Raw genomic sequence first — 24,033 nt, 5'->3', positions numbered from 1 at the left:
TAGGGTCGGGGCCCCTGCCAGCCCCTTAGTTTCGCCACTGCTTTTAGTGTTGGTGCTTTTCGAATTTTAAAAATTTGGTCCTAACTTGAACGATAAAAAATAAATTTGCTTGGTTAAATTATGGTATTAATACTATATTATGTATAAGTTTTGGATTTAGTAAATGTTTTCCAAATTAATCATTCTTAGCCCAATATTTTTCGAAATTTCAATTTTTGACACTAATAACAACTATTAATTCCATTAATTGGCTTTTTTGTGGCTAGATGTGAAGACAGCTAATTGATATGACATTACACATGTAATGATATACTTTTTGCATAAATTTTTTAAAACAATGAAATTTGTTGAATGTTTTTGTGTGTGTTCTCCTCGTGGAAGCCAATTTCCTAATTATATGGCACGATTCCATGATTTGATGTGCTAGGATTAGGTAGGCTCCCATGTAGGTCAACATATGTTTCCTGAGTAGGGGTTCGCCTACACGGTGCTACGAACCCATGCAGGCGAACTGCATGGTGGCAAACTATATATCAGCGAGCTGGACATACTGTTCAGGTTGTGGGTTGGTATGAGAACTGGGTCGGCCTAAGAATCGGGTAGAGGTGAATATTGTAACCATTTGTCTCCCATCTGGTCGAAGAAGAGCTATAAAGTGACTCTGTAGTAGTATACACGTATTGACTCTATAGTAAAATATATGTTGACCTGCATGGGGGCCTACTTAATCCTAGTATATCAAATCATGGAACTGTGCCATATAAATAGAAAATTGACTTCCGTAAAGAGGACACACACAAAAACACTCAACAAAATTTAATGAATATACCAAGTATTATTTGGTAAAAACTAAAATTTTAAAATTCAAAAAATATAAGAATTAAAAATAACCAAATTAAAGTGTAAGGACTAAATAGTAAATACATAACTTAGACATATTAAATGGACTAATAGTAAAAGCTAACCACATATCATACTTGTACACTTATACATCAATCATTAAGAGTCTTTTTGGATGGGCGTTTACATCTAGCGCAACGCGTTTAGCTTTTTTTTTGTCTCACATTACAGTATCGCTACAGTATCTAATCTCACCGCCACCATTGTTTTTAAATCGTATTTATTGTATATTTTAAGTTGTATTCATATTATTTATTTAAAATATAATCTTATATAAATTCCAATACAATAAAAAGTTATTTTGGGTGCAATATTTTTTTTTGGTATTTGTATTGTTTCGAGCTCTCGTCATTTGAGTTTATGTTGTTCCAGTTTAGATATTTTCAGGTTTAATTCAATTCGAGTTTAAATTGTTGTTTTTTTTATAATAAAATCAAATCAAATCAAGTTTGAATCTAAATTAATAAGTCAAATTTTAAATTAGGGTAAAATTTTAAGTGTTTAACACCTTCTGAAAAAAATTACTTTTATTTTCAATGTTGTTGGAGTTGAACCAAACTGTTCATTTTATAATATTTTAAAAATATTTTTATGTATTTTTATTTTTTGTTTAATTATTGTTAGATTGGCGGACGAATCGATTTGCGGTCGAATTGATTAAATTGAAAATCAATACTTTGAAGGTTTAGGTTTTTAAAACAAATTTTTTTTGTTAAATTTGTTATTAACCCTTATACCTTACAAAAATTATGGATTTAGTTCTTATACTTTAATTTGATCAAATTTAGACCCTATATTTTTCAAAATTTGAAACATTAGTCCTAACCTAAATAGTAGTAATTAAATTTATTTGGTTAAATTCAATACCAATCTTATACTATGTGTACCATTGTAGATTTAAATACAATTTTTGTAAATTACAAGGATTAATAGCATAATTAAAATTATTTTTCCTAAATGGCACTGTAAGAGAAATCAAGGTAAAGGAAAATAAATAAGTAAAAGAAGCTGGAAATATTCTTACGACGATCTCTTTGATCATCACTTCCATGTCTTTCAATCCCCTTTCACAAAACGCTCTCTTAAGCAACGCTGATCGTTAATCCCCAAAACGCCATTGCTGCTTCTTCTTCTTCATCATCTGCAAATCATCAATGACGAAAGCAAAGTCTCATTCGGTGGCTGGTTCTATAGACCCAAACAAAAATGGCCTTCATCACCACCATCAAGACGGTAACGACGTCGTTTTCGACCCTTCATCTATGTCCCTCGGCGATGATTCTAAGTCCGGTGTTTCTCGTTCTCCCGCCACCGCTAATCTCTCTCGTAAAAAAGCAACCCCGCCTCAACCCGCCAAAAAGCTCGTCATCAAATTCGTTAAAGGTTTTTCTTTCTTTATGTAATCTTTTTTTGGTCTCGATCTCATTATTTTTTTTGTCTTCGTGAAATTTATTTTCTGGGTATTTATTAAATCGCTTGTTCTAGTTCATTTGAGTGTTTGATCTTAGAAATTGAGTGGTTTTGGTTGTTGGGTCGTTTTTGGAATGATAAATTAGGGATTAAAGGTGATGATATTCAGAAACTTGGAGCTTTGTTTGATTATAGGATCTTTTCACTGGTTAATTTATTTGCATAGTTCGTTTTTCACTGTTTTACTGGGCTAACACTAACTAATATTTAATAGGCATTGAATTATTTAATATTTTTTTATGGATTGTTCTGTTTAAACCGTGTAAATGAAACCAAGTACTTTCCATGACTTCCTATATAGTTTTAAATAAAAGTTGATATAGAGATCTGTTAGCTGATCCTAAGAAGTGTTACCTTTTTCAGTTTTATCTGGGCATTACTTACAATCATTTTATGGTAATTTGAAATTGATATCGGTTTTTATGCTAAACAAATTGAGGGTCCTAAGGTTCTCGTTCATTTACATGGCTTCAGAACGAATGGCTACGGAACATTCTTCGTTTTCTTGCCTTTGTGATGTAGGTCTGCTAATGCAACTTTACATTAAAAGCTCTCCACCTACACTCTTGTGCTTTTTTTATTGACATTTTCTGTTAATTTATCAAAGAAAATGTAATTCAAATACTGTGCTAGAGGCCGTCAGTTTTTAGAAAATCCATTTATGTCCTCTTCTAAACCCTTTTTTGTAAGCATCTATGCAGCGGTGAAGGCAGAAAAAACATTTGGGGGGGGGTGGCAAGGCCAGTGCCTGCCCTTGGATTCTCCTCTGCATCTATGATGTGTGCTTGCATAAGTACAAGCAGCTAGTTAATCTTTCTAAACAGCTATAGTGTTTAGTTAGCAGGTGATTCAACCTGTTATTAGTAAGGTTATTCGCTTGTGTTGAACTAAGTTTTTTTGGTTTCTTTTTTGTATTTGTGAATCATATTATATCTCTAAAACTATGTTGTTTGCATGAACTAATGGTAGAAAGCTAGAAGAGCATTACTAAAATGCAAAATGTGTAGAACATGTATTCAGAAAGGTTTCTGACTTTTGTTGTTTTTGTGTAGCTAAACCGACAATGCCTACAAATTTTGAGGAGGAGACATGGGCAAAGCTGAAGTCAGCCATTAATGCTATATTTTTGAAGCAGCCAGATTCTTGTGACTTGGAGAAGCTTTATCAGGTAAACCTCTCTTATTTCTTGGTTCTGTCTGTTTTGATTATGAAAGCCATTTGGAATTTGATCGATATTATGTCTTGGTAATCGATTGTGCTTCCTTTAGGATGTCAATAATCTTTGCCTGCACAAGTTGGGAGGAAGCCTTTATCAGCGAATTGAAAAAGAGTGTGAAGAACATATATCTGCTGCACTAAGATCTTTGGTAGGGCAAAGCCCAGATCTGGTTGTTTTCTTATCACTCGTTGAGAAATGTTGGCAAGATCTTTGTGATCAAATGTTGATGATTCGTAGTATAGCCTTGTATCTTGACAGAACATATGTTAAGCAAACCCCAAATGTACGTTCATTATGGGACATGGGCTTGCAGCTCTTCCGAAAACATCTTTCTCTAGCTCCTGAAGTTGATCACAAAACTGTTACTGGCCTTTTAAGAATGATTGAGAGTGAGAGGTAATTCTTATGAATTTTAAGTTGAAATATACAAAATCTTTTTATTCTAGGATTTTTGGTTTCAAAATATAACCTATGCAAAATATGCATAATAGTTTTAGATGAATGCTGTAATGGATTGTGTATCATTGAGTATTGCGATTGTTATGGATGAAACTATGCTTCTCTTCATGTAATTGATGAATAGGTATAATAAATTGGAAAAAAGCTATACTGTTGGTTGCTATCGTGTTGGCTTTGGTGATAGTACATAACTAACAATACTACTGGATGAAAGTATACATAAATATATACTATGGTTAACTTATTTTTGATGCCTTCAGACCAACCAACTTGACGCCGTGTTGAATTTCCTGTGCGCAAGTACAAGTGGAGAGGTAAAAGTTAAAAAAGGCAAACTGCAACATGATGAGTATTGGTCAACTTGAATTGACTCATACATTCTTGTTCTAATGTCATTGTGATAGCATGGTTTCTGTTGAAGAAAAAAGTTCCTTTACGGGATAATTAAGATCAATTTAATTCTAGCCTACTTGCCTATTATTATTTTTGTTCTTTCTGACTCATTTTAATCATCTATACCCCAAGAGTTTCCATCCTCATATTCACCGTCTAGGTTCAAGAATGATGTGCGATGATAAATTCTCATCTTAGTGTTTATAGTTAGCATCCTGGAATCCACCGTGTCTGTTTTTGATTATGCAGGTTAGGAGAAGCTGTCGACAGAACACTCATTAACCATCTTTTGCAGATGTTCACCGCCTTAGGCATTTACTCAGGAAGCTTTGAGAAGCCATTCCTAGAGTGCACGTCTGAGTTTTATGCGGCTGAAGGAACAAAATACATGCAACAATATGATGTTCCAGATTACCTGAAGCATGTTGAGGTGCTTTTAATATTTTATGTTCTCAATTAGTAGTGACTAGTGCTTGTATTTTGAAGCATACACGTTCATCCTTCTTATAAGAATGTTAATCTACCATATTATTCCATTTTTATTTGGAATATACGTGTTTATCCCACTTAAGATTTTGTGTAAATTATCTTTGTTAAGATTTTGATTATATTCTTGCAGACTAGGTTACATGAAGAACATGAAAGATGCTTACTCTACCTGGGTGATCTTACAAGAAAGCCACTAATAGCAACAGTGGAAAGGCAACTCCTTGAACGTCATATACATGCCATTCTTGATAAGGTATGAATATGAATCGTCAGCTGTTTGTGCACTTTGTATGCCAGCTTGGATATGTATCTTTTAATAGTTATAATTTCTCTGATTGATATAGGGATTTATGATGCTTATGGATGGACACCGTATTGAGGACCTTCAGAGGATGTACTCACTGTTTTCAAGGGTCAATTCTCTTGAACCACTCAGGCAGGCCGTGAGTTCATATATTCGGAGAACTGGGCAGGGCATTGTCATGGATGAAGAGAAAGACAAGGACATGGTGCCTTCATTGTTAGAATTTAAGGCTTCACTTGACTCAATATGGGAAGAAAGCTTTTCGAAGAATGAGGGATTTTGCAACCACATTAGGGATGCATTTGAGCATCTAATTAACATTCGTCAGGTTAGCACTTGGAGATTATTTTACTTTTGAACTGCAGTCTTCTTATTAAGTTTTAATCAGTTCAGCAATATTCCTAATTTAGATTACCATATTTTTCACACTTGACTCAACTGATGGTTTAATTCTGCATTATGTTTAATAGAACCAACCCGCAGAACTGATTGCCAAGTTTCTGGATGAAAAGCTTCGTGCTGGTAATAAGGGTACTTCTGAAGAGGAATTAGAGGGTACACTTGATAAAGTTTTGGTTTTATTCAGGTTCATCCAGGTAGGGTCCATGTTTTCACTATAAAAACCATTAAATATACCTGTGGCCTCAGATAACAGTCCTCTTTGTGTGTATTTCTTAATTTTCTTGTCGTACAAGTTAATGCTAGAGATGTGAACGATGTTTTTGTTGGTAACTAAGGGCAAGGACGTATTCGAAGCATTCTATAAGAAGGATCTTGCAAAGAGGCTGCTGCTAGGAAAGAGTGCTTCTATTGATGCAGAGAAATCCATGATTTCTAAGGTCAGTATCTTCTTCTTTTTGCATTAAATGACACGTTTTAAAGATTGTATTAACTTGTTATATTATTATGATGCTGCAGCTGAAGACTGAGTGTGGCAGCCAGTTTACGAACAAACTTGAAGGAATGTTCAAGGTCTGCCTCTATATCTTTTATAAATTTTGTCAAAGAAATGTATCCAATAAATATTGCCACCGGAATTTCTAATAAAATGTCTCGTGAACTTGAGCAATTGACCATTGCAAACATGGTGATCCAAATAACCATTAAGAAAATGTTAGCCATTGGCGGTATTGGCCCCTGGAGTGTTATAACTCATAAAGGAGTCGGATCGATTATGATTAATCCTTGCAAAGAGTATGCAATGAACTAATCATTATGTAAAAAAATTATTGTGCCATGAGGTTCACTGTTTTCAGAACCGGCCAGTCCAACCACTGGAACCAGTTGAACTGGTTTTCTCTATTTTTAATATTTTTTGATAATTTATACAATTGAATTGGTCGAACTAGGAACCAGTGGTCTGACTGGTTCGACACCGGTTTGGTTTTGAAAACCTTGGTGAGGATGGATTATGCTGGTAAATATATTAATGTAATAAAATCACGGGGGAAGAGAAGAGAAAAGGATTCTGGGAGTTAAATTTATCTTTCATTTCTTGGATTACCTTCTCTTGTATTGGTCAACCTAGGATCTGACTAACAACCATGTGACTGGATTCTTATGACCAGAATGTGTATACAGTCAAATCATTTTACTTATACTTTTGGCTTGAGGAAATTTAGTAATATGAGATTAATACGAATGCAACTTTAATGCAATTGACCTTGCCTTGTGATTTTTATGCAGGATATTGAACTATCAAAGGAGATAAATGAATCATTCAAGCAATCATCACAGGCCAGGACGAAACTTCCATCTGGAATCGAGATGAGTGTCCACGTCTTAACAACCGGGTAAATCTTATTTCACCGTTATCTCCATTAAGTCATAGTGGCATAATCGATTAGTTTATTGTTTAGATATTTAATTCTACTCTGGCTGTTGAGCTGCACAGGTACTGGCCAACATATCCACCTATGGTTGTTCGGCTTCCTCACGAGTTGAACATCTATCAGGTTTGCTGCAGGTTTTAGGATGAAATGTTCACTGTTATAAACACTGGTAAGTTCTTCTATCGAGAAGTTATCTAACACCATATTCTAGTTGGTGTAACAGGACATCTTTAAGGAGTTCTACTTAAGCAAGTACAGTGGGAGGCGGTTAATGTGGCAAAACTCGTTAGGTCATTGTGTGTTGAAAGCCGATTTTACCAAAGGTAAAAAGGAGCTCGCAGTTTCCTTATTTCAGGTCAGCACCTTGGTTCTCATTGACTTTTGTTTCCCTGTTCTAATGTTCTGTACAAGCAGACATTTCTACCAGTTTTCTCAATTTATTGTTGCTGTTTACTCTCTAGACTGTAGTTCTGATGTTGTTCAACGATGCTGAGAAGCTTAGCTTTCAAGACATTAAGGACTCTACTGCCATAGAGGATAAGGAATTGAGAAGGACCTTGCAATCCCTTGCATGCGGTAAAGTACGAGTCCTGCAAAAGGTATGCCAATTTAATTATTGCACTTACCATTTTAACTTGGTGTTTGGGCTGGTATAGTTGGTGACATTATCTCGGTTTGCTTTCATGTGCTGCAGTTGCCGAAAGGGAGGGAGGTGGAAGATGATGATTCTTTCGTTTTCAATGAAGGATTTTCTGCTCCTCTCTATCGTATAAAGGTACATGCGCTAGTAACATTTTTTTGACAAATCAAACCATGGTAAGTGAATACTTTTTTAGATCAACTAAATTCTTGTCAAGCTTATCTCTTTTCTATTTAATTGAACTGACTTCCAAGTAGACCTCTCAATTGGTAGGTCGGGTTGACGTGTTTAAAAATTTTGGGTCATTTCAGGTTCAGGTTTTAATTTCAGATTTAGGTCATTTCAAGTTTAGGTTATTAACTTTTTATGGTCAAATGAGGTTGTATCAGGTTGAATTAATCTAATCGGGTTTTCATGTTCGAGTCACAATTGATAGGTCTAAGGGATCACACTAACTTTTCCTTTTGGAACACAGGTAAATGCAATCCAGATGAAAGAGACAGTGGAGGAAAACACAAGCACTACCGAAAGAGTATTTCAAGACCGTCAATATCAGGTTCGGATTTACTTTACACTTGCATTGTCTCGCGTATCCACTAATACAAATAAAACGAACGGAAAGATACCTCGCATGAACAAGCTTAATAAAAAATATGCTTTACTGCTCAATTTTATCACAGGTCGATGCTGCTATTGTTCGGATAATGAAGACAAGGAAAGTGTTGAGCCACACCCTTTTGATAACCGAACTCTTCCAACAGGTAAGTGTATTCTTATTGTTTGCATTGGGTTAAGGTACCTCCTATATTATAGGGACTGGATCAAATTAGTCCCTCTATTATTAAATAGATCAATTTAATCCCCATACTATTTAAAAAAAATCAAAGAAGTTCAAATTGCAACGGAGCTAACATTTACTATATAAAAAATGTCTTGAATATTACTTTTAATTTATTTTTTCAAATGCAGTTCAATTCCTTCCAAAGGAAAGATTTCATTTACGGAAACCATGAAAACTGTAAAAATATTAACTCTGTTAAACAGTAAATGTTAACTCTATTTCAATTTGGTCTTATTTGATTCTTTTTAATAGTACAAGGATTAAATTGATTTGAGGGACTAATTTGGTCAAGTCCCTATAATAGAGGGCCCTCTCAGGTACATTCACTGTTTGCATTGTGTATAAACCTGTCAAATTTTGACCCGAACTGATTGAGAATGATACTAGTCTTGTACGATAATTAGATCATTGCAGTTGATGATCAAATGGATAATACGTTTTCTTTTTCCTCTCTAAGTTGCATTTTGACGTATATTGAGAATAAGTTTTCGTGTCGTTGAACAGCTTAAGTTTCCGATAAAACCGGCCGATTTGAAGAAAAGAATCGAGTCTCTCATCGACAGGGAGTACCTGGAACGAGACAAGAACAATCCACAAATATACAATTACTTGGCATAAACTTCGATTTTCTTTCAAAATCCCATTGTTAGACCCATGTACAGTAATTTGTAGTAATTGAGATTGTAATTGTAAAGAAAATTTCTAGACTCTTTTATCCTTATTTTTATGCTTATTTATTGCTATATAAACAAATAAATGAATTTATTTCTTAAACGCATATAAAAAATCACTCATAAAAAAATAGATGGATGACAAGCAAATTAAAACATAAGATCATGTGATTTTTTTTTAAAAATTTGAAGATCTAGTCTTAGCCAAAATAGTAATTTGGTTAAATTTTATTAGTAGTTATGTATTATGTGTAAAGTTAAATGTTTCCCGACATTGTATTTTGTGGATTTCGCAATTTTAATTTTAATGTAAACTATAATCGTTAAATTTATTAACTAATATATTATATGGTGGACGTATCAATTTTGAAAAGAAAATAAAGAATGGACTAAAATTTTGAAAGTTCAAAATTGAAAATAGAATGTAGTGTTCGCATAATTTGACCTATGTTTTAAATGTGGGATATTTGCATCAATTCACTTTAGTTGATTCGGATAATCAAATGTTGAGAGGTTTTTTTTTTATTTTTTATTTTTAAATAGTGAATAGCATATTCAAATATCAAAAATGGATTGATCATTGTAGACAAATTTGAATATCAGACAAAATAATATTTCAACCCAAATACTAACATCCACAATTTTCCAAGAATTCATGCCAAAAGGGAAAAAAATAGACGAACTGGAAAACACATTTTATCCCGTGAGTTATTTTTTTCAGTATTCTACCTGTAAACTATTGCTTAACCAGGATCCTATTTTGCCTTTTTTAGTCAAGGAAGAACCAGATCAAACAAACAACAGGCCTTGACTCGATAAATATTTATCGAGTTTTAACGGACTCAATGTTGGTAATGAACCGGAAAGTATATATCGGCAACAGAGTTTGCATGAGAACTAGTCTAAGGGTAACAGAAACGTCACCTGTGCAATCACTGTTTCAGCTACTACTGACAGAGTTGCTCGACAGCCGCCACAATCTGGGCCGGTTGAACAACAGTCCATTCCTCCAATGTTCCGGCGTAGGGTGTAGGCACGTCCTGTGAAGATAAGCACATAATAGGAGCATCCAAATAATCGTTGAAATTCTCAGTGATGGCAGCGATCAAGCTAGCACCAATACCACCGGTCCGCATGCATTCCTCCACGATAAGAACACGGTGTGTTTTCTTCACCGAGTTCCCGATGGTGTAAAGATCGAATGGTTTCAAAGACCTAATGTCGATTACTTCAGGATCATAACCCTTGTTCACCAAAGTTTTCGCTGCCTGCATCACGTGATATCTCATCCTTGAATAGGTTAGAATAGTAACATGTTCTCCGGGTCTTACCATCTCGGCTTCTTCGAGATTGCAGATGTAATCCTCATCTGGAATTCTCTCCTTGAGGTTGTACAACAAAACGTGCTCGAAAAGTATAACGGGGTTCTCGCTTCTGATTGCAGCCTTCATTAAGCCCTTGGCATTGTAAGGGGTTGAACATGCAACCATTTGGATTCCAGGGATCGACTGGAAATACGACTCAAGACGTTGAGAGTGCTCGGCCCCTAGTTGACGTCCAACACCACCAGGACCACGAATGACTATCGGTATGGTGAACTGGCCACCAGATGTATAATGAAGCATACCACAGTTGTTGGAGATTTGATTAAAAGCAAGGAGGAGAAAACCCATGTTCATGCCCTCAACAACCGGTCTTAGACCAGTCATAGCAGCTCCGATCCCCATGCCAGTGAACGAGTTCTCTGCAATAGGGGTGTCGAGAACCCTGAGGTCCCCAAACTTGGTAGCCAATCCTTTGGTCACTTTGTATGAGCCTCCATAGTGACCGACATCTTCACCCATGACGCATACACGGGGATCCCTTTCCATTTCTTCTTCCAAACCCTCTCGTAGAGCTTCGAAAAGTAAAAGCTCATGCCTGGTGATACAACATAGATCTAGGTAAATATGTTACTGATAAGTGATGCAGACATGATATAGAGACTTGATGATGATAACAAGTACGAATACCAAATTTTGACTATGCAACATCAATCCATTTCATCGTGCAAAAACATAGACATATATATATACATGCATGCATGCATGCATACACCTGACATTCAAATGACGCCTTTTTTATTCGACATTTGACACACAGGTCCATGGCATCTGGTCGATGACAATATAAGGACTGAGACGACTCATCCCACTAGAATTTTCAGGATTGCAACAGAAAAGAACAATGCTTGTTGAAACAAAGGCATTTTAGAAGTCTAGAGCTCCCTTTAGAGGTGCAATGGGAGGGTATTGCAACCTATGTTGCTCGGACTCTTCATTTTCCTTGAAGCATCTGTGTCCGACACTTGGTTATGTGGATATGATCTCCAAAGATCCTCTAAATACATGGAAAACCTTAAGAAAGACTAACCATATCCATGTCAGATATATACTTAGACCCAACACTTATACCAAAGTCCGAGTAACATAGATTGCAACCATGCTGGAGTGCCTAAATGGCATTGTACCCTTAGGCACTCCAGTATCGCATGACTGCCTTCCACTACACATCCAAATGGAAACTCAGCTGGCTATAACAGAACAAGATAATAAATTTATTTGCAAAAAAAAAAAAGACCGCATCTTATATTACAAAGAGATGAACGGCATCAAAATATCAAATGCATGAACCTTACACAACAATGAGGATGAAACCTTTGTTAAGCATGCAAGCAGGACTATGAGATTAAACAAAAGAAGAAAAAAAAAGCAATATTTAAATAGAAGAAACCAATGGATAAATCTTATTAGAAAGGGTTAATATAACTTTTAGCCCCTAAACTTGGCAATCAGGTCCACCGTGGTATCTGTATTCTTTTGGGTCCACTTTAGTACCTAAACTTGGAAACTAAGTCTATTTTGATCCTTAAACTTGGATTCGATCAAAATTTGATAACATGAGACTCTGAGATTATGTTACATCATCAAGTTTTTACATTTGTTTAAGTTCAGAGACTAAAATGGACTTAATTGCCGGGTTCAAGGACCAAAACGAACAAAAAAGAATTGCCAAGTTCAGACTAAAGGTTATATTAACCCTCATAGAAAGCCTAAATACATTAAATTCCAAATAAGAAAAAAGATTAACAAAATTTTGACAATCAATGCTAATAATATAGTACTAAGATTTACATCTTTCAAATTTACATGAGATATTAGTATACTTAATCACTAGCTTTTAACTTTCTTAAAAGGCGTAATGTAAACTACGAAAGTTAAATTAAAAAACAAAATCATACCCTGGTTTCGAAGATGACGAAGCTGGAGAGCTATCAGCTTTAGTCTAAAAGAAATAAACAAAAATACAATCAAATTTAGCATAAAAATAATTAAATTTCAAAACATAGATTAAAGAAAAAGAAAAGAAAATCATTACTGCAACTGCATTAGCAATCAATTGTTGAGCTCTTCGACCTTTGAAATTAAGATCGAAGTTCATACTTCCTTCAGATCTGACCATTGTGAAGCTCGCTCGTTTCCGCACTGCATCAAATCAAATTTCCATTTAAAAATGAATTGAATTGAAAAAAAAGAAAAAGAAAAATCGGAGAAAAATTTCAAGTGAATCGAACCGGAGAAGGATCTAGAAGGAGAAGAAAGGAGTATCTTGGAACCGAAAGAATTCGATGGTGATGATGATGATGATGATGATGATGATGATGATGATAAAGCTGCAACGGTAGCTCCAACTCCATGGAAGGTAGCAGCCATTTGGGATTTCGATTTGCACCCGCGAAAAAAAAATTTGGAAAAAATAAATAAATTTCAAAGAAATGGAAACGTTAAATGAGTTATGAGATTTATAGGAGTTATAAAGAAAATGAAAATGGGCGGAGAATTTGAGGATTATTTTAATTAAATTTTTTTTGTGGTATAATTGTGAGGTTAGTCCTTTAATTATGTTGAAACTAGTGACTAACCTCCTTCCTTTAATTTGCACACTGAGAAGGATTTGAGAACTTTGGGTGGAACTCGAATTTAGGATCTCAAAGTTCCAAAGCTTTATTGTTGTTGGAAATCAATTGGACCGACTGATTGAACTAGTTGAACCATAATTATGAGGTTAGTCACTTTAATTATGTTGAAACTAGAGACTAACCTCCCTACTTTAATTTGCACACTTAGAAAGATTCGAGAACTTTGGGTGGAACTCGAATTTAGGGTCTCAAATTTCCAAAGCCTTATAAGTTATTTTTATATAATTATGAACCGATGTATGTATAATTGTTGGAAATCAATTGGACCGACTGATTTAACTAGTTGAACCATAATGACGAGGTTAGCCCCTTTAATTATGTTGAAACTAGAGACTAACCTCCCTACTTTAATTTACACATTTAGAAGGATTCAGAAAATTTGGGTGGAATTCGAATTTAGGATCTCAAAGCTCCAAAACCTTATTAGTTATTTTTATAGAATTATTAACCGATGTATATATAATTGTTGGAAATCAATCGGACCAACTAATTAAACTAGTTGAACCAGAAATTGGTGGTCCAATTAGTATCAATAAACTAGAGGTAGATTGAACTGGTACAAAACTGGTTGAATTATATTTAAATTAGATTTAGTTTTTAATTTAATTTTTATAATTTACAAAATGGATGTTTGTATATTTTTTATCCATTAATGTTTTTTAATAAATTTTCCTAACTATTTATTAAATATTTTTAAATATTTAAGAATTTTCTTAATTTTTAAAAATTTATATAAATATTAAAACTATACGTTAACTTTGATTTTGTGCGGATTTATAAATAAAATTTCAATTTGATTCATTTTTTACAAATTACTAACAACACTATTAAATTAACATCACTTTACATTGATATATTGAATACACAAACAATTATTATTAATCCAATATGAAAATAAATGTATGTATTCATTTATTTAAAGATATACGATTGAATAAAAATCGAAGTTTCATGTGCAGATATGAATCACAATTTAAGTTTCATGTGCATGATTACACCAAATAAAAGTTCATGTATCAAATTTCACGTTGAACCAGAGTTCATGCATAAATTTGATATCTACCCCATTAAAATGTTTTAATTTTGAACTAATTGAACCGAAAATCTATTGTCAGTTTAGTTCGACCACCGATCTGTTTTTTAAAACTTTGATGTAAATTGAACATATACAACTGAAATCAATCATTACAAGCCTAATTGGCAATATATAAATTTATTATTGATTGATCATGATTGATCGTATGAACAAATAACATAAACAAAATTCACCTAATCTATTTAATGATAGCAATTAACATTGCTATCAATCTGATCATGTTGAGAATATTATAAAAGTAATGACTAATCTCAAATTTTCAGCATGATAGAGGGACTAAAATCAGAATTAGACCTTTTTATTTGGCGATTTATCGAAGGCTATTTTGCTTTGGTTTTTAGGCTTTTAGTGCTAAAAATGGGCTGCGCACGCTTGCGTAGGTGGCGAGGCTTGATTGGATGAGAAAGTGAGGGCGTACGATAAAAGAAAAAGTGGTTGTTCTAGGGTAAACCCACGCACCAAGACCAACTAAGAACAACTCTAACTAGCAGCTCGTTAATGTGGTTGAAATTGTTCCCGGGCCGGGGGGCAGTTATCCAGTGCTGCCAAGCTTACACAAGTCTATGATTAGGTTTCAATTGAAGATTTGATAACAACGCAAGTCCTTTTAAATAAAATATTTTTGTAACAAAAGCATTTTATAAAATTGAATTTGGAATTTGGATTAATTTGCAATTTTAAATTCATCCCTAATGATTCGGAAATTGCAATTCCGTACTTATTAGATTTGATTGTAGATTAAAATAGATTTGTTTACGGATTGAGTTATTCGTTTAAGCTTAAAAGTTTGTTTAAAATTTAAAAGGGTTTGAACAACAATATTATGCCCAGAAAAAGGGTTTGAAAAAAATAAATAGGTCTGTTTAAGATATAAATTTAGCTTGAACTTAAGCATTCAAAACCCAAGCTCGACCTAATCTGTTTCCTAAATTTATAATATAATATATTGTTTAGTTTTTAAATATTATGTCATTTATAACACAAAAAATAAATCTAAATATATATAACAAAAAAATATATATGTATAGTAATATTTAATGTTGTAATGTATATATATTTAAGTCGTTTATATATATGATTTTAATAAGTAGAAAAATAAAATTATTAAATATTAAATTAAAAATATTGTTTTTTTAATTTAAAAATAATATGAGTGAGTTTAAAATGAGTTTGAGTTATTCATTTATAAATACGAACGAGTTTGAATAAAGTTTTAGGCACATATTTCGAGTTAAGCCGAGCTTAGACAATAATAAAATTATTCTTAAATCGAATCTAATCTGATCCATAAATACCTCTACTATTTTTAGACTTTATCAATCGATAATCAATTCGATTCTTTTTATGGCAAAGTTTGTTGTTGTTGACTTGATTTTTGATTTGATTATTACTTTTAATGCTAAATTGTTTTCTTTTTCCTCGTGAATTGATTCCATAACTTCAACCTCCTTTGTTTCAATAAATGCTATTAAATGCTCTAAAATAGAATTGTCTATAGATCGAGTTAGGTTCAGGCCAGGTCAAGCAAAAAATTTAGGCTCGAGCTCAGCCCAAAAATGGGCTTAAAATTTTACTTAAACTTAATCCGAATGAAAATACTAAAATTTGACTCAGCTTGCCCGTATTAAATTTTTTTATAATAAAATTAGAATGTCTTAATTTCCTCGAGTGGGATGGTTTTGTGGGGGGTTTTAAAGGGTGTTTTCTTTTTTTAACAATGTCTAGAATTATCTATAGCCTCTCTCCAACTCATAAATAGAAGGATAATGCACTTCAGCACACTCAAACCTACGTCCTTCTGCATTGGCAATAATGCTCATGTTAATCGAGCTAAGACTCAACCGACTCAAAGGGTTATTTTGTTTTTCATTGTTACCTGTTTTGGTTTAATATATAATTCGGTATCCAAGTTTAACACTTTTTTCAATTAGTACTTGTGTTATTTTTTAGTCCAATCTGTTATTTGATTCTTGTATCTGATAAAAATTATATATTTTAACACTCAAATATAATTATATTATCTATTTTTTACATATACACACAAATAAATAAAATATATGATATGTTGCCAAAGCTTATATCACATCAAAATATTGGTCTCCAATAGTTTGATGTTTCACTCTAAAAAGGCAATGAACTTGTCAACAAATATGATCCCAACCACTTTTGTGTAAGGTTTTATGGATAGAATTTATCAAAAAAAAAATGGATAGAAACGTTTAAAATATGGGTCGGATTTTAATTTTATCATTTAAGGTATAAATATGAGTCGAATTTGAACTCAATCCGAGGCTACCGGCTTTGGATATACAAATGAGTAATCCTTTATCATGTTGATAATGATCTATTTTTTCCTATTCACACATTTTCGTTTAGTTTGGTCTAATTCTAAATGCATCCTTCCATTGTATTGAAACTGTTAAATTAATTCTTTTACTTTAATTTGATAAAATTTGATCTTTATGTTTTACGAAAAAAAAAATTAATACAATTATGTAACGTTATTAAATATTGTCATTATATCGTTGGTTTGAAAATAAATAATTTCGTAATTTATATGCGAGAAATTAACATAAATCAACAGTTCAATAATTTATTTGCAACAAATAAGGAAAAGAATAAGTAGTTTAAGTTGATTAATAACTTGTAAATTTTGATAGAGGGATGAAAACCATACTGTGTAAAGATAAGAAAAAAGGCTAAATTTTGCTATTAGTCCCCATAATGTGAGTAAGATATGGACTTAGTCCTTATGCTATAGCTTGACTAATTTTAGTCCATGTACTTTTCAAAATTGAAATTGAAATCCTAGTCCACATGATAAGAGTTAAATCCATTAAATCAAGTTTTGCTATTACTCTTATACTATGTGTAAGTTCTGAATTTAGTCAATATTATACAATTTGATCACTTTTTAGTCCCTATCATTTTTAAATTCTGAAATTTCAGTCTCGGCTCAAATAATAATTGCCTAGTTGTTAAATCAATTAACTAAAACGACTTGGTTTTATTTTTTTACAAGTATTATGTATTAATACCAAGCTGACACAACATTAAACATACGATAACATGTCTACTACACAAGATTTTAGAAAAAAAAAACCAAAATTATAGGCAAAGCCAAAAATATTTTTAGGAGAATTAAGATTAAGTTATATATTTTTATGAGAGCTGAAATACAATTTTACCATTATATTAGCTCATATTTTTATGGTTTTCAAAAGAACTAAATCGAAATTATCATTTTAGCTGCTCCCCCTCAGGGCGTTCAAGCATTTGATCAGATTGAAATTTTAAAAATAAAAAATCCAAGATTAAAAACGATTAAATTAGATTATAAGGACTAAAAATGAAATTAATGTATATTATAGGGACTAATAACATAATTTAGAAAAAAATACGTGGATCTATCTCATCCCACCATTAATATCCTTTTCCCTCTACCCTTCTTCTTTATTCCTAAAGCTTTGTTTTCTCCTTAGGCGCAGAATTCAACCCTTTCCCCCTTTCTTTCCCTTTAAACAAGGGGAAAAGAACAATGTCTTCGGTTTATCCAGATCCGGATCAACCCGAACCGGTCGATCACTTCGACCGTCTTCCTGACTCGGTTCTTCTTTTAGTCTTCAACAAGATCGGTGACGTTAAAGCTCTCGGCCGGTGCTGTGTTGTTTCCCGTCGTTTCCATTCCCTTGTTCCTCAAGTCGAAAACGTCGTCGTTCGAGTCGATTGTGTTATCTCCGATGACGATTGTTCATCTTCTTCGTCTTCATCGGATAAATCGCGTGCTCTCGTTGGTCCTTTTTCGAATCTCTTTCGTCTTGTTTTCGGAGGCATTGTTAAACCGCTTCAAGCTTTGGGTCAATTCCTTGGTCCTAAACGGTCCGTTTTGAATGAAACCCTAAATTCCCTTTCGTCGTCTTCGTTGTTCGTTGCTCCTGGTGTTGGTGATGATGGGGAAATGGATCATGGTGGGGTTACCCATCATTCTCCGACGCAGGTTCTTAGGAATTTTAACGAGATTCGGTTCCTACGAATCGAATTACCCAGTGGTGAGTTAGGGATTGATGATGGTGTTCTTTTGAAGTGGAGAGCTGATTTTGGGTCAACACTTGATAATTGCGTCATCCTTGGAGCTGCTTCCGTTATTAACAATGGGATTTCGCCGGAATTTGGCTTCGGCAACGGTGACGATAACGGTAGTATCCCAGAAACGTTTTATACTAACGGTGGCTTGAAATTAAGGGTTGTTTGGACGATTAGTTCGTTAATCGCAGCATCAGCGAGGCATTATTTGCTTCAACCGATAATTGCTGATCATAAAACGCTGGATAGCTTGGTCTTAACCGATGCAGATGGACAAGGGGTGCTTTGTATGAACAGGGATCAGCTCGAGGAATTGCGAGTGAAGCCATTATCGGCTTCTTCTGCTTCGAAAAGGACATTGGTGCCTGCGTTGAATTTGAGGCTTTGGTATGCTCCTTACTTGGAATTGCCTGATGGGGTTGTTTTAAAAGGTGCTACTTTGGTTGCTATTAGGCCTAGTGAACAATCTGCTTCCAAAAACGAGGTTTCGGATTCTTCTTGGTTATCGAATGCTTTTGAAGAGCCTTATGGGACTGCGGCTAAGATGCTGGTTAAGAGAAGGACTTACTGCTTGGAGATGAACTCGTTTTGATGCTCACCTTCGGATCTGCTAAGGTAAAAAGTCTCAGTTGCTGTATAGAGGAGCAAATGATTTGATCCTATGTTATTGTTTAGTTAATAAGTTTAAGTTATTGGCACATGTAATGCTATGAGTTGCATTCGTTTACATAAGATCATCTTTAATAACATAGTTTTATGCTATTGATTTCTTTTGGTGATGCATATGTATTGAGGGGGAAGCATGCATATTGAATTGGTGGTTGTGTATGGTGGGATTTGGATTTCAATTTTCATTTGAGATGTGAGGAACCTTTTATTGAAATTGCTTGTCCGGGTAAACATCATGGAATGCCTCCAAAACTCGTATCTGGATTCTTGAAAATAAATGAACATATCCGTGCTGGAGTTTTAGTAACTTTGATAGCATGCCTTACCTTCTTTGTTCTGCTTGCATTTCCTTTTTATTTATGCACATTTTCTGTAGTTAAAGTTCATTTTGCTGTTTCCAGGGAAACGGGTTGAGCACAATGGTCAAGGGGGAGGATGGATAGCATACTTTGGAAAGCCAATGCTCATACAAAAAATTGTTACATATCGTAGCGTAGTCTCAGGGCAGTTTCCTATGAATGCTAACATTGCTTTAGACCGCCAATGAAACTGATCCATGCTTGTTGATAATGCGGTGCAAGCATTTGAACAGATTGCCAAAATGCATCTGCTGGTTGTTTTTCTAATCTCAGGCATATGCTTGTCACAATGGACACCTACTACTAATTTGATGATGTAAGAGCTTTGAGTTTGTAGTCCCCTTTTTTCTAATCTATAATCCTTCTATATGTGAATATTGTAGGTATATGATCATGCCATGCTTTATGTTATATACATGTGAAGTTCATTAAGAAATGTAATTTACACTTAGCTTTTTAATGTTTATTTGATAAAGTTCCATGGATTCTTTGAACCATTCTATGGATGCACGATAGAGGTCAGAACTAGAACTTAGTTTGATCGTATTAGTTCTATCCTGAATACTATGATATGATTTGGTGATAAAACAATGGTTGCCACTTCGAAACAGCCGTGCTAGGTGATGAAAGGGTTCCGGTCTGAACTTAGGTGAAGATTTGGGTGAATGAAGACATCAACTATGAAAAATCAGTGTACAAGACTAAAATGGGCCCACTCTGCTTTGTTTCAACTAAGGTTGCTATCAATAGTTATTTTGCAAATTTAACTTTTATTGTGTGGTCTATGTTCTGAATGTACTTTGCTTGTTTCACCCCAAGGGAGATTCTGGTTAATATAACTTTTAGTCCCCAAACTTGTCAATTAGATTCACTTTAGTATTTTTACACTTTTCTTTTTGTCATTTTGGTTCTTGGACTTCGGTTTCATCGAGATTTGATAACGTGAGATTGTGTCAAATAACGATGATATGTCACAATTTTATAGTGTTATGCCATTCTTACATTTGCCAAGTTCAATGACCAACGTAGACATAGTTGCCTAGTTAAAGTATCAAAGTAGAAAAAAAAGTACTAAATACTAAAGTGGATCGAATAATCAAGTTATTATTTTGGGATGGACATATATGTCAATATAGGATTGGGGAAAGGGTTGTAGATAATCAGATTCGAGTTTCTAACGTATTAGATATAAGTGTGATTGCATGAAACAACTAGATTATCTATCAAGCACAAATTTTTAAAGAAAAGGATGGATACCAAAATCCAAACCACCTTACATGAAAATGAGTAGAAACAAATCTAGATCAATAACCTTGGGACTTGCAGCCACTATAGGATGCTCAATCAAGCACAATGATAGTTACTAACCCTAATTAGATTGACTATGATACAAAGTGCTAACATCATAAATGTGATTGTGTTTTAGACAATAAAGTTAAAATGCCCTTATGTTGTTAGGAAACAGGAAATCCTGATCGATTCCTTTTTTGGCCTCCGCTTGCTTGTTTCGAGAGATGTTTCGTCTGTGGATGCAGGAAAGTAAAAAAAATCCTGGATTCATCAGATCATCTGCAAATAGGTATATATAGATATGAATGCTTGTAATTCTATTTGACCACTTAAATGATGGATGGGTACTGAGAACATACTGTAAATTGGGCAAAACATTCATGATTTTGCATTTATAAATTCAGCTAAGCTTAAAGTAACAACAATGTTAATAGATAGGCAACAAAGATTATGCTCAAATCTTACCATATGCTTAGCGAGACTTCTTTACTCGTTTTGAGGGCCTTATTTTCTCTTTCCTCAAATCGTCGGGGATTTTGAGATCGATAAATGGCTGCAAATGGTGAGAAAATGATTACTATAGTGGAATGCTACTATTCCCATAAACATAAAGCCATGAAAGTCCTTGAATTGATAAGGTAGGGATTGGACTATGTATCCCTATGAATTATGATAACAGCATTATAAAATCGGAAGGAATATTTGCTTTTCCTTTTCTTAATTAGCTGCTAAACAAACACGACTGAGATATAACTTTTTCTCCCAGTTCTAAAGGGGCAGTGACAATTTGCGGTAATCCGGAATGGTTGAAATATGTTCAATTATGTACAAAACATTTGCATATCATGCAGACTAGACATCAGAAACAACCACGAACTAAGGTTTTGTATGACAGATAATCATAATTATACGTTAATAAGTTCAAGTCTTGCTCTATATTTATGAGAACAATGTGAAGGAAGTGTTGAAATCAAAAGGTGCATAAATGAAATACCTCATCCCACTTTTTCTGAAGCTCCAGAAGTTCTTGACATTTTGCTAGGCATTCGGCATGGTATACGGCAGCTAACTCTTTAATTAAGGCCTTCCTCTTAATGATGCCGATCACTGCACAAACATATATATATTGAGAGATGATGCAAAACAGAGCACGAGGTTCATAAATTGGAAAATCCGGACATCCTCCCTAGCAGAATAACTGTAAACCTGTTAACAAAGCTACCGCCCTGATTTGATTAAAGGCATCCTATAACCAAAAAACCCTTGCTGTCATCAACCACATAATAGCTATAGTTCTGACAAATGCATCTAATTAATTGAACACAGAGTGTGCAAGGTTCATAAAAGCATTCTGAGGATAATAACTAAACACTAAATCCTTCCCAGCCAAATAACACTAAAACCAATTGGCTCGAGTGAAGGTCTCCTTAAACCACAACCCTAGCTCTCATCAACACCATAGATAGCTATAGTTCTGATAAGCGCTTCGAATTAATCGAACACAGGGAGTGCAAGGTTCATGGAAGCGTTCCAATGGTAATCACAAAACTCTAAGTCCTCTCTAGCCAAATAATTCTAAACCCATTAGTAAAGCTTTTGGTTCAAGTAAAGGCATCCTTAAACCGTAATAGCTGTAGTTCTAACAAATGCTTTGAATTAATCAAACACAAAGGGTGTGAGGTTTCATAAAAGTGTTTGATGATAATCACAAAACCCTAAATCCTCCCTAGCTAAATAACTCTAAAGAGTCTAAACCCATTAGCAAAGCTTTTGGTTCAAGTAAAGTCGGCCTTACACCGCAAACCCAGCTCTCATCAACACCACAATAACTATAGTTCTGACAAAGCCTTCGAATGAATCAAACACAGATATGCGAGGTTCATAAAAGCAATGGATGATAATCACAAAACCCTAAATCCTCCCTAGCCAAATAACTCTAAACCCATTAGCAAAGCTCTTGGTTCAAGTAAAGGGGGTACCACAACCCTAGCTCTCCTCAACACCATAATAGCTATAGTTCCAATGAAGGCTTCGAACTAATCAAACACAGAGAATGCGAGGTTTCATAAAAGTGTTTGATGATAACCACAAAACCATAAATCCACCCTAGCTAAATAACTCTAAACCCATTGGCAAAGCATCATGTTCAGCAAAGGCATCCTTTAAACCACAAACCCAAGCTCTCATCAACACGATAAATAGCTATAATTCCAAACCAATCAAAGAAGTAATTAAAAAGCTTCTAATTTTACATGTATGCATATGAATTCAAAACAAATGTTAGCCAGTTTTTTCTTAAGCAAAACAGATGATTTTTCAACAAATAATCAAACTTAATTAACTACAAACACCCTTCAATTTTCTCAAAATTAAAAACCCAAATTCATAATAAAGAGAGAGAGAGAGAGAGAGAGAGAGAGAGAGAATAAAACATGAAAGCACAACAATCAAAATCCCTTAAATGGAAAAAGAAAAAAAGAAAACCCAGAAATAAAAAAAAAGGGAGAAAAAGAGCTACTTCGACTGGGATCGAATGGAGGCGGCGGAGCAGGAGGAGGATCTGGCTAAGAATCCGACGGAGGTGACGGCGGAGGTTGTTGCTGTTCTTGGCTCATTGGTTCGATTTTGAAGAATGTTTTGGCTTTGTGGCTTCTTTTGTTTATCGAAGTCCATATTTTTGTACTTTGCAAGCAACTCTAATACCTGTTTATGACAGTGTCCAAAAGTGTTTCTAGAAAAAAAAGAATGGGTAAAGGTTAAATTGCGTGGGAGGTCCTTGTATTATAGACACTGTATCAAATTAATCCCTATATTATTAAATGGATCAATTTAGTCCTTATACTATTAAAAAGAATCAAATAAGTCCAAATTGTAACAAAAATAATATTTACCATATAAAAAATGTCTTGAAAATTATTTTTTTTTCAATTGCAGTTCGATTTCAAACAAAATATTTCATTTACAAAACTATAAAAACTTTAAAAATATTAACTCTATTAAACAATAAAGATATTTTTTAAATAGTAAATGATAATTTTATTCTAATATAGCTCTACTTGAGTCTTTTTAATAGTACAATGACTAAATTAATCCATTTAATAGTAGATGGACTAGTTTGATCAATTTTTTATAATACAGGGACCTCTCAAGTACATTCATTAATGGTAAACTACAGTAGAGGCCACCTAACTGCGAAAATTTACAACATGATCATCCAACTATTCAACGTAAAAAATGAAAACATCCAAAAAAATAAGATAGTTGGATGACCAGGAAAGACAAAAAAATTGAATAGTTGAA

At 33.9% G+C, this 24,033-nt stretch overlaps 4 protein-coding genes across 4 annotated transcripts; 2 read left to right on the top strand and 2 right to left on the bottom strand.

Annotated features, from left to right (window-relative positions):
- Nucleotides 1-1,864: 1,864 nt before the first annotated feature.
- On the top strand, nt 1,865-9,268 carry LOC107960262 (cullin-4). The gene is made up of 17 exons (XM_016896569.2): nt 1,865-2,283; nt 3,423-3,538; nt 3,639-3,985; nt 4,691-4,871; nt 5,061-5,183; nt 5,275-5,562; nt 5,705-5,830; nt 5,972-6,073; nt 6,153-6,206; nt 6,921-7,027; nt 7,129-7,189; nt 7,290-7,421; nt 7,528-7,665; nt 7,761-7,841; nt 8,182-8,262; nt 8,387-8,467; nt 9,052-9,268. Exons 1-17 carry the CDS (start codon nt 2,055-2,057, stop codon nt 9,163-9,165), a joined length of 2,361 nt encoding a protein of 786 aa, XP_016752058.2. The 5' UTR covers nt 1,865-2,054; the 3' UTR covers nt 9,166-9,268.
- Nucleotides 9,269-9,817: 549 nt separating this feature from the next.
- Nucleotides 9,818-13,233, bottom strand: LOC107960263 (pyruvate dehydrogenase E1 component subunit beta-3, chloroplastic). Its single transcript, XM_016896570.2, has 4 exons — nt 12,832-13,233; nt 12,636-12,742; nt 12,499-12,542; nt 9,818-11,138 (listed from the first exon to the last, which is right to left on the bottom strand). The coding sequence occupies exons 1-4, from the start codon at nt 12,968-12,970 to the stop codon at nt 10,166-10,168; spliced, it is 1,263 nt and encodes a 420-aa protein (XP_016752059.2). The 5' UTR covers nt 12,971-13,233; the 3' UTR covers nt 9,818-10,165.
- Nucleotides 13,234-17,779: 4,546 nt separating this feature from the next.
- On the top strand, nt 17,780-19,909 carry LOC121218673 (F-box protein At5g46170). Its single transcript, XM_041096264.1, has 2 exons — nt 17,780-19,030; nt 19,486-19,909. Exon 1 carries the CDS (start codon nt 17,871-17,873, stop codon nt 19,005-19,007), a length of 1,137 nt encoding a protein of 378 aa, XP_040952198.1. The 5' UTR covers nt 17,780-17,870; the 3' UTR covers nt 19,008-19,030; nt 19,486-19,909.
- Nucleotides 19,910-20,677: 768 nt separating this feature from the next.
- Nucleotides 20,678-23,892, bottom strand: LOC107960265 (uncharacterized). Its single transcript, XM_016896572.2, has 5 exons — nt 23,887-23,892; nt 23,252-23,297; nt 21,728-21,840; nt 21,199-21,286; nt 20,678-21,012 (listed from the first exon to the last, which is right to left on the bottom strand). The coding sequence occupies exons 1-4, from the start codon at nt 23,890-23,892 to the stop codon at nt 21,206-21,208; spliced, it is 246 nt and encodes an 81-aa protein (XP_016752061.2). The 3' UTR covers nt 20,678-21,012; nt 21,199-21,205.
- Between the last annotated feature and the right edge of the window lie 141 nt (nt 23,893-24,033).

This window comes from Gossypium hirsutum, chromosome D06 (assembly GCF_007990345.1).
Source record: "Gossypium hirsutum isolate 1008001.06 chromosome D06, Gossypium_hirsutum_v2.1, whole genome shotgun sequence".
In the NCBI taxonomy this organism is placed as follows: Eukaryota; Viridiplantae; Streptophyta; class Magnoliopsida; order Malvales; family Malvaceae; genus Gossypium; species Gossypium hirsutum.
This window is presented reverse-complemented; position numbering and strand designations above follow the sequence as displayed.

What these genes read in the sequence shown, in the direction of transcription:
- LOC121218673 (XM_041096264.1), top strand. Translation starts at nt 17,871, where the DNA reads ATGTCTTCGGTTTATCCAGATCCGGATCAACCCGAACCGGTCGATCAC.
- LOC107960263 (XM_016896570.2), bottom strand. Translation starts at nt 12,970, where the DNA reads ATGGCTGCTACCTTCCATGGAGTTGGAGCTACCGTTGCAGCTTTATCA. An exon ending in TCCTTCTAGATCCTTCTCCG is followed by an intron (nt 12,743 to 12,831) that starts GTTCGATTCACT and finishes GATTTGATGCAG; the next exon opens with TGCGGAAACGAGCGAGCTTC. An exon ending in TGATTGCTAATGCAGTTGCA is followed by an intron (nt 12,543 to 12,635) that starts GTAATGATTTTC and finishes TATTTCTTTTAG; the next exon opens with ACTAAAGCTGATAGCTCTCC.
- LOC107960265 (XM_016896572.2), bottom strand. An exon ending in TCCATTCGATCCCAGTCGAA is followed by an intron (nt 21,841 to 23,251) that starts GTAGCTCTTTTT and finishes ATGTTTGTGCAG; the next exon opens with TGATCGGCATCATTAAGAGG. An exon ending in TTCAGAAAAAGTGGGATGAG is followed by an intron (nt 21,287 to 21,727) that starts GTATTTCATTTA and finishes CACCATTTGCAG; the next exon opens with CCATTTATCGATCTCAAAAT.
- LOC107960262 (XM_016896569.2), top strand. Translation starts at nt 2,055, where the DNA reads ATGACGAAAGCAAAGTCTCATTCGGTGGCTGGTTCTATAGACCCAAAC. An exon ending in AGAAATCCATGATTTCTAAG is followed by an intron (nt 6,074 to 6,152) that starts GTCAGTATCTTC and finishes ATGATGCTGCAG; the next exon opens with CTGAAGACTGAGTGTGGCAG. An exon ending in TTCAAGACCGTCAATATCAG is followed by an intron (nt 8,263 to 8,386) that starts GTTCGGATTTAC and finishes ATTTTATCACAG; the next exon opens with GTCGATGCTGCTATTGTTCG.